Source organism: Oncorhynchus masou, chromosome 32 (genome assembly GCF_036934945.1).
Source record: "Oncorhynchus masou masou isolate Uvic2021 chromosome 32, UVic_Omas_1.1, whole genome shotgun sequence".
Taxonomy (NCBI): domain Eukaryota; kingdom Metazoa; phylum Chordata; class Actinopteri; order Salmoniformes; family Salmonidae; genus Oncorhynchus; species Oncorhynchus masou.
The window spans coordinates 85,307,440-85,334,596 of record NC_088243.1 but is presented as its reverse complement, the minus strand read 5'-3'; the positions used below and the strand labels follow the sequence as shown (position 1 = coordinate 85,334,596).

Below are 27,157 nucleotides of genomic sequence, written 5' to 3'. Positions count from 1 at the left end.
TATCGCTTTGAACGTGTCGTCGTATTTGGCCCTGCACTCATCGCAACCTATCCAGTGTCTCGTTGAGTTACAGATTATAGACCTACAGGCACAAGTCCAGACGGAGAATACATTGAACAAGGATTGGCCCTAACTTAATAGGCCTACTGCCGTCTAAATAACCTCCTTATGTTTAATGTTTTCGTCAAAAGGTGTATTAATAATATAGGCTAATTGTTAATAACCCTATTATAGCCAATGTATAATTTAGGATAGGCCTAATAATAAAGGCTATCTGCAGACTGAATAAAGATGAGTAAAACACAAACCATTTGGGTTTCTTATGGATAACACGTTTAACAACACAAGATAAAGCGTTATAAACTATAACCATGCCTCTTTATATAGGCTAGACTAGGCTTTATGTACTTTTTTATTAAAATATAATAAAAAAATGTATACATGTCACAAAAATATGCTGATCAGTAGCTTGGACTATTCAACCGCAGTTCGCAAAAATATTAACAGCTGTTCTACAAAGGTGTAGACCAAATAACAAATACCAAATCGTCGTGAATCAATTTACTTTTTCAAGTTCTGTGTCGTTGTCATTTAACCGATATGTGTTTGTAGTTTGACGTGTCGACAATTATAGATGTTGAAAGTAGGTTATAAAATTAACGCTTAGACATCCTCGCACATAACCTATCAGTAGTATTGTACAAATAATGTTATGTTGATGTTTTTTTATTTTCCAAAGTCATCTGACCACACACAGAAAGTACAAAAAACGTTCACTCTCGGGGCATAGGTTCAAAGAAAATCAAAGTGTCGGCCTACTTATAGTGCGTTATTTCTAACATCTATTTAAAACAAATAAAAATATATATATATATATTCCACTACGAAGTGCTACATAACATGATATCACAGGAAGTGTAATGTTGCTGAAATAAATGTAGTATTGAGGTACATTTGTTTTCCATGTCATTCTTGTGGACAAGTTGTAATGTGCCTGAGCTGTACATTCTACATGGTCTCAGTAGAATTGATCAAATATTTGTCAAAGGGCAAAAACAAACTTGCAATGAATTTAAAGAGTAACAAACTAGGCAAAAACTACCTTTTTAAACATACAGAGGAAACAAAACCAGGACAAAATATGCATAGAATAACATTTTCAGATGTACATAAATACTTACAATTTAAATTGTCCAAACTATTCCAATGTGAGACTCCAAAATATATCTCAGGGGTAATGTGACATCTGATGTATTGTCTGTAGTGGTGGTCACCTACTTTTCAGTGGGACTGGTGTAAAGACTATAATTAAGACAAACAAAATCCTAAACAGAATCAGCAGGTTCTAGGTGGTTCCTCTATAGCTATCATACCAATGGCTTATTTTTGACCTCAAACATATTGTGCATATTGAGCATTGTACAATTACACAACAAACTGAAAACGCTAAAACAATGACAAAGTTTTGTTAAATGTGAGTGTGAGGGAAGGACAATCTCAAGTTCAGGTAGACAATAGAGTAACCAACTGTATTGAATGGATTCCTCTCAGTCAAACCGTCTCTCTTCAGTCATTTGTGCTGCTACGGCAAGCAACATAGACCAAAATGCAGATGTCCACCACGTTTACAGCAGTCAGAGCTGTGTAATAAAAATGATAAACTTGGCCTTCTTCTGTCCAACTTAAAGCAGTGATCGTTTTCATTGAAAGGTCAAACCAGGTGTTCAGAGGAGCACACAGACTGCCGACACAGTCAGTCAGTCAGTCTGCATTCATGACAAATGATTTATGATGGTTTAATCAAGGTGACAACGACGACGTACGTCAGTCCTCTGAGATGACATCGATGTCCTCAGGGCCACTGCCCTGCTGCGTAGCCACCCTCCAGCGGCTGACGTGCTGGCTTCCTTTCCTCTTCTGCTGTGACTCGGGTGACTCTTCCTCCAGCTTCTGTCTCTTGTGCTTCGTCCTCCTGTTCTGGAACCAAACCTTTACCTGGGAGAGAAAGGAGAGACATCACGTTTAGTACTGGAAGAAACATTGGCAAAATATATAGTATCAATGTGCTTTTTGTAAAAACGACTACTACTTGTTATTCCATGTCCATGAAACACACATTTTCTTCAGTACATGTACCTTTACTAGTTATAAAAGTGTCTGCGTGTGTCTCCCCTATGATTTTTAAGCAAAGCTTTTTTCAAAGTGTCCTAGCAACAATGGCAACACAATATTTCACACGGTGTAAAACTGTTATTTCTTCCATATTGTCTCTATAGCACTGGCAAACATTGCCTTTACCTAAGGCTTCACATACTCTCGTTCTTAACAGCTGTTTGCAAATAGCAACATATTTCTATCTCATGTTTCAGGCATTGTCTGGTTGTAATTTTTATATCACATTTACAAGCTTGATTCAATTATTGGTCTAATTGCTTTGAAATTAAAAGTTCAGCACATCGCAATACTGTATTCCCAATGTATAATATATTGCATGAGAGGATTGCGAAAAGCCTAAATTGCTGTTTATCAGCAGCGTGTTTCTGATGTTGATTAGTGAAATGAAGTCATAAATAATTGTGAAATCTACTACATAATTTATTGACATCACCTTGCCCATCCCGATAGCTACCGTAGGACAAACAACTTGTGGTTAAGAAACCTGGTTTTGCTATACGTTGGTTGAGGGGGTGTTGTGGAGTTCTGACTACGAGTCTACTCATATCTCCTGTTTCAGCGCTCTGGAATGCAGCCATGCCTTAAAGGCTTTGCACGGTAAATCCGCGTGCTGCAGTGGCCATACAGCATTTACTATGATACGGCCTCTAAAGTCAGGGCATGTATACTTCTTTCACTTCCCTGATTAGAGCTGTTGACAAGGAAGTTGTCAAGGAAGTGAGTTTATGTTCATACTGGACCTACCGTCAACCAATCATGTCAATGCGGAGCTATACGAAGGAGCATAACGATGCGGTACAGAGTTCGATTTGGCCTCCGCAAGCCTCCAGAAGCGCTACAATTGTGTCACACCCTCCATCCGGAGCCTCCGAACACATTTTCGGATCAAGCACAAATGGGCTTTTAGGCCCTAGGGGTTAAGGGTGCGTTCAACATCGCTGAGTCCCCTCATCACACACCTGTGTCTCCGTGAGGCAGAGGCCGCTGGCGAGCTGCTTCCGCTCTGCTCCCACCACATAGTGGTTCTTCTCAAAGGCCCTCTCCAGCCTGAGGAGCTGTGAGGGGGAGAAGGCTGTCCGGATGCGCTTCGGCTTGCGGGAGAAAGGCCCATGAAGGAGCAGGTTCTCTGGGCTGCTGTCCTCATCTGGAGAGAGGAGAGGAAGGAGAGAAAGTGAAGGTTTAGACTTAGGGTTGACAGACAGGAAAGACACCGTAGCAGCTCTTGTTGTATGTGTAAAGAGACCGGTAAAGAGAGAAACCAAAGTATACTAACTGCTGTATACTAACTATAGTAAACGAACTATAGTATACTAACTGCTGTATACTAACTAAAGTATACTAACTATAGTATACTAACTGTTGTATACTAACTATAGTATACTAACTATAGTATACTAACTATAGTATACTAACTGCTGTATACCAACTATAGTATACTAACTGTTGTATACTAACTATAGTATACTAACTATAGTATACTAACTGCTGTATACTAACTATAGTATACTAACTATAGTATACTAACTGTTGTATACTAACTATAGTATACTGACTATAGTATACTAACTGCTGAATACTAACTATAGTATACTAACTGCTGTATACTAACTATAGTATACTAATTGCTGTATACTAACTATAGTATACTAACTATAGTATACTAACTGTTGCATACTAACTATAGTATACTAATTGCTGTATACTAACTATAGTATACTAACTATAGTATACTAACTGTTGTATACTAACTATAGCATACTAACTGCTGTATACTAACTATAGTATACTAACTATAGTATACTAACTGTTGTATACTAACTATAGTATACTAACTATAGTATACTCACTATAGTATACTAACTGCTGTATACTAACTATAGTATACCAACTGTTGTATACTAACTATAGTATACTAACTATAGTATACTAACTGCTGTATACTAACTATAGTATACTAACTGCTGTATACTAACTATAGTATACTAACTGTTGTATACTAACTATAGTATACTAACTATAGTATACTAACTGCTGTATACTAACTATAGTATACTAACTATAGTATACTAACTGTTGTATACTAACTATAGTATACTGACTATAGTATACTAACTGCTGTATACTAACTGCTGTATACTAACTATAGTATACTAACTGCTGTATACTAACTATAGTATACTAATTGCTGTATACTAACTATAGTATACTAACTATAGTATACTAACTGTTGTATACTAACTATAGTATACTAACGGCTGTATACTAACTATAGTATACTAACTATAGTATACTAACTGTTGTATACTAACTATAGTATACTAACTATAGTATACTCACTATAGTATACTAACTGCTGTATACTAACTATAGTATACTAACTGTTGTATACCTACTATAGTATACTAACTATAGTATACTAACTGCTGTATACTAACTATAGTATACTAACTGTTGTATACTAACTGTTGTATACTAACTATAGTATACTAACTATAGTATACTAACTGTTGTATACTAACTATAGTATACTAACTGCTGTATACTAACTATAGTATACTAACTATAGTATACTAACTGCTGTATACTAACTATAGTATACTAACTATAGTATACTAACTGCTGTATACTAACTATAGTATACTAACTGGTGTATACTAACTATAGTATACTAACTATAGTATACTAACTGTTGTATACTAACTATAGTATACTAAATGTTGTATACTAACTATAGTATACTAACTGCTGTATACTAACCATAGTATACTAACTATAGTATACTAACTGCTGTATACTAACTATAGTATAGTAACTATAGTATACTAACTGCTGTATACTAGCTATAGTATAGTAACTATAGTATACTAACTGCTGTATACTAACCATAGTATACTAACTATAGTATACTAACTGCTGTATACTAACTATAATACACTAACTATAGTATACTAACCACAGTATACTAACTATAGTATACTGACTATAGTATACTAACTATAGTATACTAACTGCTGTATACTAACTTTAGTATACTAACTATAATATACTAACTATAGTATACTAATTGTTGTATACTAACTGCTGTATACTAACTATAGTATACTAACTATAGTATACTAACTGTTGTATACTAACTATAGTATACTAACTGTTGTATACTAACTGCTGTATACTAACTATAGTATACTAACTATAGTATACTAACTGTTGTATACTAACTATAGTATACTAACTATAGTATACTAACTGCTGTATACTAACTATAGTATACTAACTATAGTATACTAACCGCAGTATACTAACTATAGTATACTAACTGCTGTATACTAACTATAGTATACTAACTGTTGTATACTAACTGCTGTATACTAACTATAGTAAACTACCTGTTGTATACTAACTATAGTATACTAACTGCTGTATACTAACTATAGTAAACTACCTGTTGTATACTAACTATAGTATACTAACTATAGTATACTAACTATAGTATACTAACTGCTGTATACTAACTATAGTATACTAACCATAGTATACTAACTTCTGTACAACTCAGCAAACTTATACTAATGGTTTGTTTGTAGGCTTTGGTGTTGTTTGTGATTAACAGCTTGTCTAATTACACCTCAAAAGGAGGAAAAATAACTGAATAAGCAGGACATCAGTGTTGAAGCACATTGCATGTTGCTAAGCAGGACATCAGTATTGATATGTATTGCATGTTGCTAAGCAGGACATCAGTATTGATATGTATTGCATGTTGCTAAGCAGGACATCAGTGTTGATATGTATTGCATGTTGCTAAGCAGGACATCAGTATTGATATGTATTGCATGTTACTAAGCAGGACATCAGTATTGATATGTATTGCATGTTGCTAAGCAGAACATCAGTATTGCATGTTGCTAAGCAGGACATCAGTATTGATATGTATTGCATGTTGCTAAGCAGAACATCAGTATTGCATGTTGCTAAGCAGGACATATGTATTGATATGTATTGCATGTTGCTAAGCAGGACATCAGTATTGATATGTATTGCAAGTTGCTAAGCAGGACATCAGTGTTGATATGTATTGCATGTTGCTAAGCAGAACATCAGTATTGCATGTTGCTAAGCAGGACATCAGTATTGATATGTATTGCATGTTGCTAAGCAGAACATCAGTATTGCATGTTGCTAAGCAGGACATCAGTGTTGATATGTATTGCATGTTGCTAAGCAGGACATCAGTATTGATATGTATTGCATGTTGCTAAGCAGGACATCAGTATTGATATGTATTGCATGTTACTAAGCAGGACATCAGTATTGATATGTATTGCATGTTGCTAAGCAGGACATCAGTGTTGAAGCACATTGCATGTTGCTAAGCAGGACATCAGTATTGCATGTTGCTAAGCAGGACATCAGTATTGATATGTATTGCATGTTGCTAAGCAGGACATCAGTATTGATATGTATTGCATGTTACTAAGCAGGACATCAGTATTGATATGTATTGCATGTTGCTAAGCAGGACATCAGTATTGCATGTTGCTAAGCAGGACATCAGTATTGATATGTATTGCATGTTACTAAGCAGGACATCAGTATTGATATGTATTGCATGTTGCTAAGCAGGACATCAGTATTGATATGTATTGTGTGTTACTAAGCAGGACATCAGTATTGCATGTTGCTAAGCAGGACATCAGTATTGATATGTATTGCATGTTGCTAAGCAGGACATCAGTATTGATATGTATTGCATGTTACTAAGCAGGACATCAGTATTGATATGTATTGCATGTTGCTAAGCAGGACATCAGTATTGATATGTATTGTGTGTTACTAAGCAGGACATCAGTATTGCATGTTGCTAAGCAGGACATCAGTATTGATATGTATTGCATGTTGCTAAGCAGGACATCAGTATTGATATGTATTGCATGTTACTAAGCAGGACATCAGTATTGATATGTATTGCATGTTGCTAAGCAGGACATCAGTGTTGAAGCACATTGCATGTTACTAAGCAGGACATCAGTATTGATATGTATGGCATGTTGCTAAGCAGGACATCAGTATTGATATGTATTGCATGTTGCTAAGCAGGACATCAGTATTGATATGTATTGCATGTTACTAAGCAGGACATCAGTATTGCATGTTGCTAAGCAGGACATCAGTATTGATATGTATTGCATGTTACTAAGCAGGACATCAGTATTGATATGTATTGCATGTTGCTAAGCAGGACATCAGTATTGATATGTATTGCATGTTGCTAAGCAGGACATCAGTATTGATATGTATTGCATGTTACTAAGCAGGACATCAGTATTGCATGTTGCTAAGCAGGACATCAGTATTGATATGTATTGCATGTTGCTAAGCAGGACATCAGTATTGATATGTATTGCATGTTGCTAAGCAGGACATCAGTATTGATATGTATTGCATGTTGCTAAGCAGGACATCAGTATTGCATGTTGCTAAGCAGGACATCAGTATTGATATGTATTGCATGTTGCTAAGCAGGACATCAGTATTGATATGTATTGTGTGTTGCTAAGCAGGACATCAGTATTGATATGTATTGTGTGTTGCTAAGCAGGACATCAGTATTGCATGTTGCTAAGCAGGACATCAGTATTGATATGTATTGCATGTTACTAAGCAGGACATCAGTATTGATATGTATTGCATGTTGCTAAGCAGGACATCAGTATTGATATGTATTGCATGTTGCTAAGCAGGACATCAGTATTGATATGTATTGCATGTTGCTAAGCAAGACATCAGTATTGCATGTTGCTAAGCAGGACATCAGTATTGATATGTATTGCATGTTGCTAAGCAGGACATCAGTATTGATATGTATTGCATGTTGCTAAGCAGGACATCAGTATTGATATGTATTGCATGTTGCTAAGCAGGGCATCAGTATTGATATGTATTGCATGTTGCTAAGCAGGGCATCAGTATTGCATGTTGCTAAGCAGGACATCAGTATTGCATGTTGCTAAGCAGGACATCAGTATTGCATGTTGCTAAGCAGGACATCAGTATTGATATGTATTGCATGTTGCTAAGCAGGGCATCAGTATTGCATGTTGCTAAGCAGGACATCAGTATTGCATGTTGCTAAGCAGGACATCAGTATTGCATGTTGCTAAGCAGGACATCAGTATTGCATGTTGCTAAGCAGGACATCAGTATTGCATGTTGCTAAGCAGGACATCAGTATTGATATGTATTGCATGTTACTAAGCAGGACATCAGTATTGATATGTATTGCATGTTGCTAAGCAGGACATCAGTATTGCATGTTGCTAAGCAGGACATCAGTATTGATATGTATTGCATGTTGCTAAGCAGGACATCAGTGTTGATATGTATTGCATGTTGCTAAGCAGGACATCAGTATTGAAGCACATTGCATGTTACTAAGCAGGACATCAGTATTGATATGTATTGCATGTTGCTAAGCAGGACATCAGTGTTGATATGTATTGCATGTTGCTAAGCAGGACATCAGTGTTGAAGCACATTGCATGTTGCTAAGCAGGACATCAGTATTGCATGTTGCTAAGCAGGACATCAGTATTGATATGTATTGCATGTTGCTAAGCAGGACATCAGTATTGATATGTATTGCATGTTACTAAGCAGGACATCAGTATTGATATGTATTGCATGTTGCTAAGCAGGACATCAGTATTGATATGTATTGCATGTTGCTAAGCAGGACATCAGTATTGATATGTATTGTGTGTTACTAAGCAGGACATCAGTATTGCATGTTGCTAAGCAGGACATCAGTATTGATATGTATTGCATGTTGCTAAGCAGGACATCAGTATTGATATGTATTGCATGTTACTAAGCAGGACATCAGTATTGATATGTATTGCATGTTGCTAAGCAGGACATCAGTATTGCATGTTGCTAAGCAGGACATCAGTATTGATATGTATTGCATGTTGCTAAGCAGGACATCAGTATTGATATGTATTGTGTGTTACTAAGCAGGACATCAGTATTGCATGTTGCTAAGCAGGACATCAGTATTGATATGTATTGCATGTTACTAAGCAGGACATCAGTATTGATATGTATTGCATGTTGCTAAGCAGGACATCAGTATTGATATGTATTGCATGTTGCTAAGCAGGACATCAGTATTGATATGTATTGCATGTTACTAAGCAGGACATCAGTATTGCATGTTGCTAAGCAGGACATCAGTATTGATATGTATTGCATGTTGCTAAGCAGGACATCAGTATTGATATGTATTGCATGTTGCTAAGCAGGACATCAGTATTGATATGTATTGCATGTTGCTAAGCAGGACATCAGTATTGCATGTTGCTAAGCAGGACATCAGTATTGATATGTATTGCATGTTGCTAAGCAGGACATCAGTATTGATATGTATTGTGTGTTGCTAAGCAGGACATCAGTATTGCATGTTGCTAAGCAGGACATCAGTATTGATATGTATTGCATGTTACTAAGCAGGACATCAGTATTGATATGTATTGCATGTTGCTAAGCAGGACATCAGTATTGATATGTATTGCATGTTGCTAAGCAGGACATCAGTATTGATATGTATTGCATGTTGCTAAGCAAGACATCAGTATTGCATGTTGCTAAGCAGGACATCAGTATTGATATGTATTGCATGTTGCTAAGCAGGACATCAGTATTGATATGTATTGCATGTTGCTAAGCAGGACATCAGTATTGATATGTATTGTGTGTTACTAAGCAGGACATCAGTATTGCATGTTGCTAAGCAGGACATCAGTATTGATATGTATTGCATGTTGCTAAGCAGGACATCAGTATTGATATGTATTGCATGTTACTAAGCAGGACATCAGTATTGATATGTATTGCATGTTGCTAAGCAGGACATCAGTATTGCATGTTGCTAAGCAGGACATCAGTATTGATATGTATTGCATGTTGCTAAGCAGGACATCAGTATTGATATGTATTGTGTGTTACTAAGCAGGACATCAGTATTGCATGTTGCTAAGCAGGACATCAGAATTGATATGTATTGCATGTTACTAAGCAGGACATCAGTATTGATATGTATTGCATGTTGCTAAGCAGGACATCAGTATTGATATGTATTGCATGTTGCTAAGCAGGACATCAGTATTGATATGTATTGCATGTTACTAAGCAGGACATCAGTATTGCATGTTGCTAAGCAGGACATCAGTATTGATATGTATTGCATGTTGCTAAGCAGGACATCAGTATTGATATGTATTGCATGTTGCTAAGCAGGACATCAGTATTGATATGTATTGCATGTTGCTAAGCAGGACATCAGTATTGCATGTTGCTAAGCAGGACATCAGTATTGATATGTATTGCATGTTGCTAAGCAGGACATCAGTATTGATATGTATTGTGTGTTGCTAAGCAGGACATCAGTATTGCATGTTGCTAAGCAGGACATCAGTATTGATATGTATTGCATGTTACTAAGCAGGACATCAGTATTGATATGTATTGCATGTTGCTAAGCAGGACATCAGTATTGATATGTATTGCATGTTGCTAAGCAGGACATCAGTATTGATATGTATTGCATGTTGCTAAGCAAGACATCAGTATTGCATGTTGCTAAGCAGGACATCAGTATTGATATGTATTGCATGTTGCTAAGCAGGACATCAGTATTGATATGTATTGCATGTTGCTAAGCAGGACATCAGTATTGATATGTATTGCATGTTGCTAAGCAGGGCATCAGTATTGATATGTATTGCATGTTGCTAAGCAGGGCATCAGTATTGCATGTTGCTAAGCAGGACATCAGTATTGCATGTTGCTAAGCAGGACATCAGTATTGCATGTTGCTAAGCAGGACATCAGTATTGATATGTATTGCATGTTGCTAAGCAGGGCATCAGTATTGCATGTTGCTAAGCAGGACATCAGTATTGCATGTTGCTAAGCAGGACATCAGTATTGCATGTTGCTAAGCAGGACATCAGTATTGCATGTTGCTAAGCAAGACATCAGTATTGCATGTTGCTAAGCAGGACATCAGTATTGATATGTATTGCATGTTGCTAAGCAGGACATCAGTATTGATATGTATTGCATGTTGCTAAGCAGGACATCAGTATTGATATGTATTGTGTGTTACTAAGCAGGACATCAGTATTGCATGTTGCTAAGCAGGACATCAGTATTGATATGTATTGCATGTTGCTAAGCAGGACATCAGTATTGATATGTATTGCATGTTACTAAGCAGGACATCAGTATTGATATGTATTGCATGTTGCTAAGCAGGACATCAGTATTGCATGTTGCTAAGCAGGACATCAGTATTGATATGTATTGCATGTTGCTAAGCAGGACATCAGTATTGATATGTATTGTGTGTTACTAAGCAGGACATCAGTATTGCATGTTGCTAAGCAGGACATCAGTATTGATATGTATTGCATGTTACTAAGCAGGACATCAGTATTGATATGTATTGCATGTTGCTAAGCAGGACATCAGTATTGATATGTATTGCATGTTGCTAAGCAGGACATCAGTATTGATATGTATTGCATGTTACTAAGCAGGACATCAGTATTGCATGTTGCTAAGCAGGACATCAGTATTGATATGTATTGCATGTTGCTAAGCAGGACATCAGTATTGATATGTATTGCATGTTGCTAAGCAGGACATCAGTATTGATATGTATTGCATGTTGCTAAGCAGGACATCAGTATTGCATGTTGCTAAGCAGGACATCAGTATTGATATGTATTGCATGTTGCTAAGCAGGACATCAGTATTGATATGTATTGTGTGTTGCTAAGCAGGACATCAGTATTGCATGTTGCTAAGCAGGACATCAGTATTGATATGTATTGCATGTTACTAAGCAGGACATCAGTATTGATATGTATTGCATGTTGCTAAGCAGGACATCAGTATTGATATGTATTGCATGTTGCTAAGCAGGACATCAGTATTGATATGTATTGCATGTTGCTAAGCAAGACATCAGTATTGCATGTTGCTAAGCAGGACATCAGTATTGATATGTATTGCATGTTGCTAAGCAGGACATCAGTATTGATATGTATTGCATGTTGCTAAGCAGGACATCAGTATTGATATGTATTGCATGTTGCTAAGCAGGGCATCAGTATTGATATGTATTGCATGTTGCTAAGCAGGGCATCAGTATTGCATGTTGCTAAGCAGGACATCAGTATTGCATGTTGCTAAGCAGGACATCAGTATTGCATGTTGCTAAGCAGGACATCAGTATTGATATGTATTGCATGTTGCTAAGCAGGGCATCAGTATTGCATGTTGCTAAGCAGGACATCAGTATTGCATGTTGCTAAGCAGGACATCAGTATTGCATGTTGCTAAGCAGGACATCAGTATTGCATGTTGCTAAGCAGGACATCAGTATTGCATGTTGCTAAGCAGGACATCAGTATTGATATGTATTGCATGTTACTAAGCAGGACATCAGTATTGATATGTATTGCATGTTGCTAAGCAGGACATCAGTATTGCATGTTGCTAAGCAGGACATCAGTATTGATATGTATTGCATGTTGCTAAGCAGGACATCAGTGTTGATATGTATTGCATGTTGCTAAGCAGGACATCAGTATTGAAGCACATTGCATGTTACTAAGCAGGACATCAGTATTGATATGTATTGCATGTTACTAAGCAGGACATCAGTATTGATATGTATTGCATGTTGCTAAGCAGAACATCAGTATTGATATGTATTGCATGTTACTAAGCAGGACATCAGTATTGATATGTATTGCATGTTGCTAAGCAGGACATCAGTATTGATATGTATTGCATGTTGCTAAGCAGGACATCAGTGTTGAAGCACATTGCATGTTACTAAGCAGGACATCAGTGTTGATATGTATTGCATGTTGCTAAGCAAGACATCAGTATTGATATGTATTGCATGTTGCTAAGCAGGACATCAGTATTGATATGTATTGCATGTTGCTAAGCAGGACATCAGTATTGATATGTATTGCATGTTGCTAAGCAGGACATCAGTGTTGAAGCACATTGCATGTTACTAAGCAGGACATCAGTGTTGATATGTATTGCATGTTACTAAGCAGGACATCAGTATTGATATGTATTGCATGTTGCTAAGCAGGACATCAGTGTTGAAGCACATTGCATGTTACTAAGCAGGACATCAGTGTTGATATGTATTGCATGTTGCTAAGCAGGACATCAGTGTTGAAGCACATTGCATGTTACTAAGCAGGACATCAGTGTTGATATGTATTGCATGTTGCTAAGCAGGACATCAGTGTTGAAGCACATTGCATGTTACTAAGCAGGACATCAGTGTTGATATGTATTGCATGTTACTAAGCAGGACATCAGTATTGATATGTATTGCATGTTGCTAAGCAGGACATCAGTATTGCATGTTGCTAAGCAGGACATCAGTATTGCATGTTGCTAAGCAGGACATCAGTATTGATATGTATTGCATGTTGCTAAGCAGGACATCAGTATTGATATGTATTGCATGTTGCTAAGCAGAACATCAGTATTGATATGTATTGCATGTTGCTAAGCAGGACATCAGTATTGATATGTATTGCATGTTGCTAAGCAGGACATCAGTGTTGATATGTATTGCATGTTACTAAGCAGGACATCAGTATTGATATGTATTGCATGTTGCTAAGCAGGACATCAGTATTGATATGTATTGCATGTTGCTAAGCAGGACATCAGTGTTGATATGTATTGCATGTTACTAAGCAGGACATCAGTATTGATATGTATTGCATGTTGCTAAGCAGGACATCAGTATTGATATGTATTGCATGTTGCTAAGCAGGACATCAGTATTGATATGTATTGCATGTTGCTAAGCAGGACATCAGTGTTGATATGTATTGCATGTTACTAAGCAGGACATCAGTGTTGATATGTATTGCATGTTGCTAAGCAGGACATCAGTGTTGCATGTTGCTAAGCAGGACATCAGTATTGATATGTATTGCATGTTACTAAGCAGGACATCAGTATTGATATGTATTGCATGTTGCTAAGCAGGACATCAGTATTGATATGTATTGCATGTTGCTAAGCAGGACATCAGTATTGCATGCTGCTAAGCAGGACATCAGTATTGATATGTATTGCATGTTACTAAGCAGGACATCAGTATTGATATGTATTGCATGTTGCTAAGCAGGACATCAGTATTGATATGTATTGCATGCTGCTAAGCAGGACATCAGTATTGATATGTATTGCATGTTGCTAAGCAGGACATCAGTATTGATATGTATTGCATGTTGCTAAGCAGGACATCAGTATTGATATGTATTGCATGTTGCTAAGCAGGACATCAGTATTGATATGTATTGCATGTTACTAAGCAGGACATCAGTATTGATATGTATTGCATGTTACTAAGCAGGACATCAGTATTGATATGTATTGCATGTTACTAAGCAGGACATCAGTATTGATATGTATTGCATGTTGCTAAGCAGGACATCAGTATTGATATGTATTGCATGTTGCTAAGCAGGACATCAGTATTGATATGTATTGCATGTTGCTAAGCAGGACATCAGTATTGATATGTATTGCATGTTGCTAAGCAGGACATCAGTATTGATATGTATTGCATGTTGCTAAGCAGGACATCAGTATTGATATGTATTGCATGTTGCTCTCTAGGCCAGTATCAGCCATATCAATGTGCACCGATGTCATCTTCACTTGACTCATCATTCATGACACTTTCCCATAACGTGAGTAATTGATTAATGTACAGGTAAACGCTACTAATGTTTGGTTGTGACATTATCCCTTCATTTCACAATGCTACCACACCTCATTCCACATGCTTGTTCTAGTATGTAGACAGATTTATCGTTAAGGAGATGATATACTGTATGCATTACACATAACGTTTGAATGTCATCACAGTTAGGAAATAGTAGTGCTGAATTTCATCACAGTTAGGAAATAGTAGAGTTGAATGATTGACATGTTGGTTCAGCCAACATGGACGACATCCGTCTCCAGGGACTTTCAACAACGAGCCTATTGGTTCCTCACACACACACACACACACACACACACACACACACACACACACACACACACACACACACACACACACACACACACACACACACACACACACACACACACACACACACACACACACACAGAGAGAGAGAGAGAGAGAGAGAGATAGAGAGAGAGAGAGAAGAACATTTGAAAGAAAAAAGAAACCTCTGATATATCAAGGTCATGACCAATGTTCCCTCTAATAATAAAGGTGTCTGCATTCTTCCCAGCTGAAACAGGTCGGTAGAGTTCGTGCACATATTATGATGACATTTTGTTTGTTTTTGACTTCGGTGAGGGTTTTTTTGGTTGTTCGGGAACACACATTTTTTTTCTGAAAGCAAGCCGAAGTTTGGAGCCGAAGTCTACGCCTCTTCGTCGGTGATTGGTCAACATCTTAGTTAGATGTAAAATTGCGTGACTAAACGTCAAAATTAATTACAAATTTCTTGAGTTATCTTAGGTTAATTCTGACTATTTTGAGGAAGTGTATACTGGCTATGGCATCGCAAAAGGGACAAACAGTACCATTGCTGATTTTATTCTCATTTTTCAAGCGAAGGTCTTTTACCATTGCTGCTTATTTTCTCATTTTTCAAGCGACGGTCTTTTAAAGGAGTTTGTGAGCACACTCGTTCAGTTCGGCTAGCCGAGTTCAGCTAAACTGAGGCCTTCAGCTGGGCTCGTGCGCACCCCTGGGACTACCGCACAGAGCGACGCACTAGATTGAACTTCACTCAACTTTCTAGTTTTCCAACTTAGTTAAACACTAACAGGCACGAGTCAGGCCCCGTACTCTACACAGACCAGACCAGTGTGGCATAACCAATCAGAGCTGCAGTAGGCCTATATGTAAATAGACCATTGCCATATATGGATCTGTGCCATTCACTTTGAACTGGACTGTCTTTACAGGATGAGCGGTCATGAGTAGATGCGCTTGTTTTGAGATCAAAGCGAGAGCTGCATGTAGCGAAATGTGCACATTTGTTCATATCCTTGCTATTTAGTGAGTTATTAGCCCAGTTATATATTATTTGTTGTCAGCAATGGGGGAGTGATTTCTTCCTACAACCCCACCTCTTCAAGGAATACCTAGGATAGGATAAAGTAATCCTTCTCACCCCCCCCTTAAATGATTTAGATGCACTATTGTAAAGTGGCTGTTCCACTGGATGTCAGAAGGTGAATTCACCAATTTGTAAGTCGCTCTGGATAAGAGCGTCTGCTAAATGACTTAAATGTAAATGTAAATGTTAGAGAAGAAAAGCTGTACATCTTTGAAAAGCGAGTCAGGTAAAAGCTTTTTTTTTGTCTTTAATTAAGGGGCCATGTTGTATTTTGAGACATGCTTGAATAAGCTAAGTAGCCAATAGGCAGAGGGTAGAATCATTTGTCTGATTCTCTGTAATTATGATCTAAGTAGCCAATAGGCAGAGGGTATAATCATTTGTCTGATTCTCTGTAATTAGGATCTAAGTAGCCAATAGGCAGAGGGTAGAATCATTTGTCTGATTCTCTGTAATTATGATCTAAGTAGCCAATAGGCAGAGGGTACAATCATTTGTCTGATTCTCTGTAATTATGATCTATGTAGCCAATAGGCAGAGGGTAGAATCATTTGTCTGATTCTCTGTAATTAGGATCTAAGTAGCCAATAGGCAGAGGGTAGAATCATTTGTCTGATTCTCTGTAATTATGATCTAAGTAGCCAATAGGCAGAGGGTAGAATCATTTGTCTGATTCTCTGTAATTATGATCTATGTAGCCAATAGGCAGAGGGTAGAATCATTTGTCTGATTCTCTGTAATTATGGTATGGGAATAATTAAACATCTTTAATTTTGTAAAGTGGTGTCCTGCATCAACACCACAACATGTTCAGTCACCTCCTTGTCTGAAGGACAAGTGGATAAACAGGGTAATGTCTTATTTATTTATTTTTACTCACAGAATGTAGTCCTATATTGACCAACATACAATTTCTCAATTGTTGTTGATGGTAGGCTACTCTGTTAAGCCTACATTATGATCAAATAGCCACAGTAGAATACTTTTTGAAACAGTAACTTAAAGTGGGTACAGCCTCAGCAAACGTGTGCTGGAAGTTGCACAGAATTTTCACACAGTTCAAGTTTGCACTCAGCAAACCTGAAATTTGCTCAAGTGCCTAATTTTTTTATAAGCATATGTTTATTGTGAGAGAAATGTTATGTTTGCTATTCAGATCAAAGTGTTTCAAAATAAAAAACTTTAAATAGGACATTGCATAGGTGTGCCAATGTAACAAAGACATGAATCACATTTTAGTAGTGTAATTTAAAGTGAGTTATTCCATAAATCTTTGTGAATACTTATCTTTTCTTTTTTTTCTTTTTTTCTTCTTCTTACTCAATAAAACTTGAAGTATTTTTATTTATTTAACCAGGGAAGTCAGTTAAGAACAAATTCTTATTTACAACGACAGCCTACACCGGCCAAATGACGCTGGGCCAATTGTGAGACCCTATGGGACTCCCAATCACAGCCAGTTGTGATACAGCCTGGATTTGAACCAGGGTGTCTGTAGTGATGCCTCTAGCACTAACATACAGTGACCATAGACCGTTGCGCCACTTGGGAGCCCCAAGTATACTAAAAAAAAATATAAACGCAACATGTAAAGTGTTCCCATGTTTCATGGGCTGAAATTAAAGATCACAGATACATTCCAAATGCACAAAATAAAAAAATTGTGCACAAATTTGTTTACATCCCTGTTAGTGAGCATTTCCCCTTTACCAAGATAATCCATCCACCTGACAGGTGTGTCATATCAAGAAGCTGATTAAACAGGATGATCATTACACAGTGCTGGGGACAATAAAAGGTCACATTAAAATGTGCAATTTTCTCATACAACACAATGCCACAGATGTCTCAAGTTTTGAGGGAGCATGCAATTGGAATGCTGACTGCAGGAATGCCCATCAGAGCTGTAACTAGAAAACTGAATGTTAATTTCTCTACCATAAGCTGCCACCAACGTCGTTTTAGAAAATTTGGCAGTATGTCCAACTGCCCTCACAACCGCAGACCACATGTAACCAAGCCAGCCCAGGACCTCAACATCCGGCTTCTTCCCCTGCGGGATCATCTGAGACCAGCCACCCGGAGGGCTGATGAAACTGTTTTGTTTGCACAACCAAAGAATTTCTGCACGAACTTTCAGAAACCATCTTCATGCTCGTTGTCCTCACCGGGGTCTTGACCTAACTGGAGTTCGGCGTCGTAACCGATGTAAGTGGGCAAATGCTCACCTTCGATGGCCGCTGGCACGCTGGAGAAGTGTGCTCTTCACGGACGAATCCCAGTTTCAACTGTACCGGGCAGATGGCAGACAGTGTGTGTGGCATTGTGTGGGCGAGTGGTTTGCTGATGTCAACATTGTTAACAAAGTGCCCCATGGTGGGGGTGGGGTAATGGTATGGGCAGGCATAAGCTATGGACAATGCACACAATTGCATTTTATTGATGGCAATTTAAATCCATAGAGATACCTTGATGAGATCTTGAAGCCTATTGTCGTGCCATTCATCCGCCACCATCACCTCATGTTTCAGCTTGATAATGCACGGCCCCATGTCTCAATGATCAGTACATAATTCCTGGAAGCTGAAAATGTCCCAGTTCTTCCATGGCCTGCATACTCACCAGACATGTCACCCATTGAGCATGTTTGGGATGCTCTGGATCGACATGTACAACAGCATGTTCCAGTTCCCACCAATATCCAGCAACTTAGCACAGCCATTGAAGTGGCACAACATTGAAGTGGCACAATGAACAGCCTGATCAACTGTATGCGAAGGAGATGTGTCGTGCTGCATGCATCATTTGGTGGTCACATCAGACACTGACTGATTTTCTGATCCACGCCCCTACCTTTTTTTAAGGTATCTGTGACCAATAGATGCATATACACTACCGTTTCACAACACTAAAAGTTTTAGAACAGCTACTCATTCAAGGGTTTTTATTTTTTATTTTTAACTATTTTTCTACATTGTTGAATAATAGTGAAGACATCAAAACTATGAAATAACACATATGGAATCATATAGTAACCAAAAAAGTGTTAAACAAATCATAATATATTTTATATTTGAGATTCTTCAAAGTAGCCACCCTTTACCTTGATGACAGCCTTACTATTGGCATTCTCTCAACCAGCTTCATGAGGTAGTCACCTGGGATGCATTTCAATTCACAGGTGTGCCTTCTTAAAAGTTGTGGAATTTATTTCCTTCTTAATGCATTTGAGCCAATCAGTTAGGTAGGGGTGGTATACAGAAGATAGCCCTATTTGGTAAAAGACCAAGTCCATATTATGGCAAGAACAGCTCAAATAAGCTAAGAGAATGACAGTTCATCATTACCTTAGGGCATGAAGGTCAGACAATACATAATATTTCAAGAATTTGAAAGTTTCTTCAAGTGCAATCACAAAAACTATCAAGCGCTATGATGAAACTCGCTCTCATGAGGACCGCCACAGGAATGGAAGACTCAGAGTTACCTCTGCTGCAGAGGATAAGTTCATTACAGTTACCAGCCTCAGAATTTGCAGCCCAAATAAATGCTTCACCGAGTTCAAGTAACAGACACATCTCAACATCAACTGTTCAGAGGAGACTGTGTGAATCAGGCCTTCACGGTTGAATTGCTGCAACAACAAAAAAACACTTATAAAGGACACCAATAAGAAGAAGAGACTTGCTTGGGACAAGAAACACGAGAAATGGAAATTAGGCCGGTGGAAATTTGTCCTTTGGTCTGGAATCCAAATTGGAGATTTTTGGATCCCGTCTCTGTGTCTTTGTGAGACACAGTGTGGGTGAACGGATGATCTCTGCATGTGTGGTTCCCATCATGAAGCATGGAGGAGGAGGTGTTATGGTGTGGGGTGCTTTGCTTTTGAAACTGTCTGTGATGTATTTAGAATTTAAGGTACACTTAACCACCATGGATACCACAGCATTCTGCAGTGAAACACAATCCCATCTGGTTTGTGCTTAGTGGAACTATAATTTGTTTTTCAACAGGACAATGACCCAACAATCCTCCAGGCTGTGTAATGGCTATTTTACCAAAAAGGAATGTGATGGAGTGATGCATCAGATGACCTGATCTCCACAATCCCGCAACCTCAACCAAATTGAGATGGTTTGGGATGAGTCGGACCGCAGAGTGAAGGAAAAGCAGCCAATAAGTGCTCAGTATATGTGGGAACTCCTTTAAGACTGTTGGAAAAGCATTGAGAGAAGCCGGTTGAGAGAATGCCAAGAGTGTGCAAAGCTGTCATCAAGGGAAAAGGTGGCTACTTTGAAGAATCTCAAATCTAAAATATATTTTGATTTGTTTAACACTTTTTGTTTACGACATGATTCCATATGTGTTATTTCATAGAAAATAATACAAATAAAGGCAAACCCTTGAATGAGGTAGGTGTTCTAAAACGTTTGACCGGTAGTGTATGTATTCTCAGTCATGTGAAATCCATAGATTAGGTCCTAATGAATTTAATTAAATTGACAGTTTTCCTTATATGAACTGTAACTCAGTCAAATCATTGAAATTGTTGCATGTTGCATTTATAATTGTGTTCAGTGTAGATCATCTAGTTTCAATACTGATTCCCACTTCATTCAGAAGCTATGGGGTATCCACTGTGGATGGCAGGTTCATTCAGAACTAGAGGAGTATCTTACCACACTGGATGGCAGGTTCATTCAGAACTAGAGGAGTATCTTACCATACTGGATGGCAAGTTCATTCAGAAATAGAGGATTATATTATCACCGTAGATGGCAGGTTGATTCAGAAATAGAGGATTATATTACCACTGTAGATGGCAGGTTGATTCAGAAATAGAGGATTATATTACCACTGTAGATGGCCTGTTCAGTGACTTTTCTCCTCTTTATATTGTGACATTATGATAATTTGTATACAGTAGCAGTGAAAAGTTTCAACACACCTACTCATTCAAGGGTTTTTCTTTATGTTTTACTATTTTCTACATTGTAGAATAATAGTGAAGACATCAAAACTATGAAATAACACATATGGAATCATGTAGTAACCAAAAAAAGTGTTAAACAAATCAAAATATAGTTTATATTTCAGATTCTTCAAAGTAGCCACCCTTTGTCTTAATGACAGCTTTGCACACACTACAATATTATAGGAATAATGTCATGCTAATATAAACCTAGTTCGAAACTGACCTGGCTCTCTACTACAGACTGTTAAATGAGTTCAATGAAAGCACAGTTTTTTTGGAAACAACCGTGCATTTCTCGCCTAGCATAAAAAATCACATCTGCTTATGGTCAACTTTTAATATCTTCTTTGACATGCCTGGAATTACCAGCGGCAAAAGTCATTCCGCTACCCAAGAGTGGTAAAGAGGCTTTTACTGGTTCTAACAGGAAACCTATCAACTTGTTGCAATGCAAAATGGTTTGCAAAGTCAACTTAACACACAGCACTGACACACATAGTTACCCCACCAGACATGCCACCATGGGTCTTTTCACAGTCCCCAGGTCCAGGACAAATTCAAGAAAAGGTACAGTATTACACAGAGCCATGAGTGCCTGGAACGTCCTTCCATCTTATGTAGCAGAAGTGAACAGCAACACCACCTCTCCCCCATGTGACCTACTTGTTGTGTGTATGAACTGACATGTATGTGTAACTGATAGATGCACACACACATTAATGTTTTACATTTATTTAACTAGGCAAGTCAGTTATTAAGAACAAATTGTTATTTACAATGACGGCCTACCTTGTCAGCTCAGGGATTAGATTCAGCAACTGGCCTGACGCTCTAACCACTAGGCTACCTGCCGCCCCAAATGTGTGTCAATTGTAAAGTATTTTGTCTGTAATGTCTTTTTCGTTATGTGTCAGACCCCAGTAAGACTAGCTGTCGCCATCGGCGTCGACTAATGGGGATCCTAATATATCAAATAAAGAAATAATCTTTCTTATTAGCACCAGGTAATAATAGCTAATAGCAGGTATCCTCAGCTTCTATTCAAAACAATGCTACAACAATGTTTATCAACATGCACAGATGAATATACACCGAGTGTATCAAACATTAAGAACACCGTCCTATTGCGTTGTACCCCTCCCCCATTTTCCCTTCAGAACAGACTCAATTCCTCTGGGCATGGACTCTACAAGGTGTCGAAAGCGTTCCACAGGGATGCTGGCCCATGTTGACTCCAATGCTTCTCACAGTTGTGTCAAATTGGCTGGATGTCCTTTGGGTGGTGAACCAATCTTGATACATACAGGAAACTGTTGAGCGCGAAACACTCAGCAGCGTTGCAGTTCTTCACACAAACCGGTGCGCCTAGCTCCTACTACCATACCCCGTTCAAAGGTAGTTAAATATTTTGTCTTACCCATTCACCCTCTGAATGGCACACATACTCAATTGACTCAAGGCTTAAAAATCCTTCTTTAACCTGTCTCCTGCCCTTCATCTACACTGTTTGAAGTGGATTTAACAAGTGACATGAATATGGGACCATAGCCTTCACCTGGATTCACCTGGACAGTCTGTGTCTCAGTGGTCTCCAACAGGTCGATCGCCAGCTACCAGTAGCTACCGCTGAGTAGTTTGCCAAACAATTCTGAAGGTAATGTGATTTTCATGTGTTCCACCGCATACTGTCATTAACAAATCTCACCAACATCAGACACAGCAAGTTCGAATATACTATCTTATCGACGCAAGATTGACATTATCCCACCCCTGGTTAGCTACTACTGGTTTAAAAAGGCAAACCTAACACGCTATTTGCCAATTAATTTCCAGCAATATTGCTCCTGTATGTCTGCGTGGTGCATGTGTTTGTTAATCACTCCCTGTGTGGCGATTTGATGTGATTAACGTCTTGTGGGTTGACAGAAATACTTTCCCCCAAACCTTCTCAATGAAATGTTAACTGCAAAGTAGGCTTGCTTACCTGGCAGAAGTATATCATGAGTATATCATTTGTATCTATTATTTGTTATTTCCTAACTTTGCCACTAGAACCATCGCTAGAGCAGCACATTAGATGGCACAATCCTCACTCGCTAGATGCGCAATTAAAGGGGAATTACAAAAAAAAAAACATCTGAATGTGTTTGTTTTCTTCCAGACCTAAAAACAAATGTGATATGATTTTAGTATTGCCATCAACACAGAACGTCCAATTTCGTTGTTTCTCTATGAACAATTTTATTTTTGATTGCGAAAAACTAAACTAAAACCAGGAAAACTAAAACGGAGAAAAGTATATTGAATTTGGGAAAATATAAAACAGAATTTGGGAGAAAAAAAATCGCAGATTTTATAAGGCCTCCCTTAGAGTTGTTTGTGAACTGTTATTTTACAAGGTATATTGGCATAAAATACAGCGCACTACTTTCGCTTGTACACCAAGGGCCCGGGGAAGAGTTGTTTATTAACCATTATATTCCCACCTATATTGACAGAAAACACATATCTTGTACACCAAGGACCCGGGGAAGAGTTGCAGGGGAGAAGAGAAGAATGGGCCTATTTAATGACTAAGAAAAAAATGTGTAACTTGTGACATGTTACATTTTTTTTTGAAGTAGCTCTTATGCTAGAAAAGGTTGGAGACCCCCTAATGTTTTGGAAACTCAGTGCCCTCAGAAAGTATTCATACCCCTTGACTCATTCCACATTTTGTTGTTACAGCCTGAATTCAACATGGATAAATATTTTTTCCCCCCACACATCTACATACAATACCCCATAATGACAAAGTGAAAACATGTTCTTAGACATTTTTGTAAATGTATTGAAAATGAAATACAGAAATATTTAATTTACATAAGCATTCACACCCCTGAGTCAATACATGTCAGAATAACATTTGGCAGTGATTACAGCTGTGAGTCTTTCTGGGTAAGTCTCTAAAAGCTTTGCACACCTGGATTGTACAATATTTGCATAATATATATTTTTTTAATTCATCAAGCTCTGTTAAGTTTGTTGTTGATCATTGCTAGACAGCCATTTTCAAGACTTGACGTAGATTTATGTCAACACTGTAACTAGGCCACTCAGGAACAGTCAATGTCGTCATGTTAAGTCAATGCAGTGTATATTTGGCCGTATGTCTTAGGTTATTGTACTGCTGAAATGTGAATTTGTTTCCCAGTGTCTGTTGGAAAGCTGACTGAACCAGGTCTTCCACTAGGATTTTGACTATGCTTTGCTCCATGGTTAGCTCCAAACTCCCTAGTCCTTGCCGATGACAAGCATACCCATAACATGATGCAACCACCACCATGCTTGAAAATATGAAGAGTGGTAGTCAGTGATGTGTTGTGTTTGATTTGCCCCAAACATAACGCTTTTTATTCAGGACATTTCTTAGCCAAATGTTATGCAGTTTTACTTTAGTGCCTTGCTGCAAACCGGATGCATGTTTTGGGCGGCAGGTAGCCTATTGTTTGGAGCGTTGGGCGTGTAACCGAAAGGTAGCTAGATCGAATCCCTGAGCTGACAATGTAAAAAAAAATAGTTTTCTGCCCCTGAACAAGGCCTTTCATCCACTGTTCCCAGGCCGTCATTGTAAATAAGAAAAATAATAATTTTAATAAAAAAATTGGAATATTTGTATTCTGTACAGGCTTCCTTCTCTTCACTCAGTCAATTAGGTTAGTATTGTGGAGTAACTACAATGTTGTTGATCCATCCTTAGTTTTCTCCTATCACAGCCATTAAACTCTGCAACTGTTTTAAAGTCAACATTGGCCTCATGGACGCCCGTATCTTTGTAGGGTTCTGGGTGTATTGATACACCATCCAAAGTGTAATTAATAACTTCACCTTCAGCTCAAAGGGATACTCAATGTCTGCTTTCTGTTTGGTTTACACATCTACCAATAGGCGTCCTTCTTTGCGAGGCATTGAAAAACCTCCCTGGTCTTTATGGTTGATTCTGTTTTTGAAATTCACTGCTCGACTGAGGGACCTTATAGATAATTGTATGTGGGGTACAGAGATGAGGTAGACATGCAAAAAAATAATGTTAAACACTATTATTGCACGCAGAGTGAATCCATGCAACTTATTATGTGACTTGTTAAGCAAATGTTAACTCCTAAACTTATTTAGTTTTGCCATAACAAAGGGGTTGAATAATTATTGACTCAAGACATTTCAATTAATTTGTAAAAAATTCTAAAAACATTGGCTATTGTATGTAGGCCAGTGTCACAAAATCTTAATGTAATACATTTTAAATTCAAGCTGTAACACAACAAAATGTGGAAAAACTCAAGGGGTGTGAATACTTCTGAAGGCACTGTAGCACCCCTTACTGCTACAATAAATAGGCTATAGCACTAACAATGCCATGGATAACAGTATAGTGGGGTCCGCAACAAATACGGTATGCTCTCCAGCACTTCAGCTGTGTTAGCTAACTAAAGAATGCATATTTTTTGTCACAGGACTGTCGTTAACAACCATCTTCAGCTGGCATGCTGAAAATGCTTTGAACATCAGAGAAGATAACAATAGAGACACCTCTGAAGAGAGAGAATGTGAGGAGCGCGACTCTGGTAGAACAGGAGAATGTAAAAAGAGATCCACTGCAGCTGCAGGTGATGAAAACGTTGGTCTTAATGCTTCTCAAGGGGCACTGAACACCAACGAGCCATACTGTCACAGAAGTCACAGGATATCCTGGTTTTAGGGTCCAAAAAAAGGGTTTTAGGGTCTAAAATAAAATAACTAAATAGTATCTCCATTTTGTGGTACATTTATTTTGTAAAGCTCAGCATTAGGCCAAATTAAATACATTTAGGAGAATGTAATGTAATATATCTTGTGTTAAAGTCTTAATTCTTAACAGCAGTAACTATTGTAGTTTTCATCTAATATAGTAATGCATTGATAAGGAAAGAAACAATATGATTTTCCTTGAGAATTTTCCCTCCTATCACACACTGGTGAACCCCATGCTAGTTCTGGCTGGTGGTTTAGCCACTCAGATAGACAGTCAGACTGGCATCATCTGTTGTATGGCGTTAGTGGCGTCACCTTCACTCACATCCCCCTGGAGAAGCCTGAGACTGGGAAGGAACTTACCAGGCTGAACACTAGGCCTGAACGCTAATGCTGGTTCTGCTCAGACCTCCACTCAGTAAGAGTGCTGATCTAGGATCAATAAGAACACTAGGCCTGAACGCTAATGCTGGTTCTGCTCAGACCTCCACTCAGTAAGAGTGCTGATCTAGGATCAATATAGCCTTATAGAGCATAATAAATATAATTTTATGGACTCGGGGACCTGATCCTAAATCAACACTCCGACTCCGAGACTCTTTGTGAATACTAACCCTAAACTGTAAGGCTCAGCCCCAACCACAGAGGGAATACCCTCCAGGCGATGAGCCTTCAACACTCTGGCCTGTAGTCAGCGGGTGGGGGAACATGGGGGAACATGTCTCCAACATGACTACCAGGGAGCAGATGGCAGCGCCAGCCAGAGAGCTGTGTTCATCACCAATAACACCAGTCCCTTGGCACCAACAAGAATGGTCTTGTCAGCAGTCAGCTACACACTGGGTAGTGGTGGGGGCCAATCTCTCATTCTAACCCTGGATGGATGAATACAGAGGGAGCCGGATGGCTGTTATTAAGGACAAGGATGGTCTATTTCCGTTTATCACTAAATGGACTATAAAGTATACGTGCAGAGAGCTAATTAATGAATGTGAAAAGGAAACTATCAATTCCTGCATAAATGATTCTTTAT

General features: G+C 38.2%; 1 protein-coding gene across 1 annotated transcript in view; it reads right to left on the bottom strand.

The window, feature by feature from the left end:
* Positions 1–451: 451 nt before the first annotated feature.
* Positions 452–27,157, bottom strand: part of LOC135527138 (homeobox protein EMX1-like) — a 30,402-nt gene continuing 3,696 nt past the window's right edge. Inside the window, exons 2-3 of the mRNA XM_064955783.1 lie at positions 3,135–3,319; positions 452–1,995 (exon numbers count right to left, since the gene is read on the bottom strand). Coding sequence (XP_064811855.1) covers positions 1,825–1,995; positions 3,135–3,319 — 356 coding nt within the window. The 3' untranslated portion in view covers positions 452–1,824. The remainder of the gene's footprint in view (positions 1,996–3,134; positions 3,320–27,157) is intronic.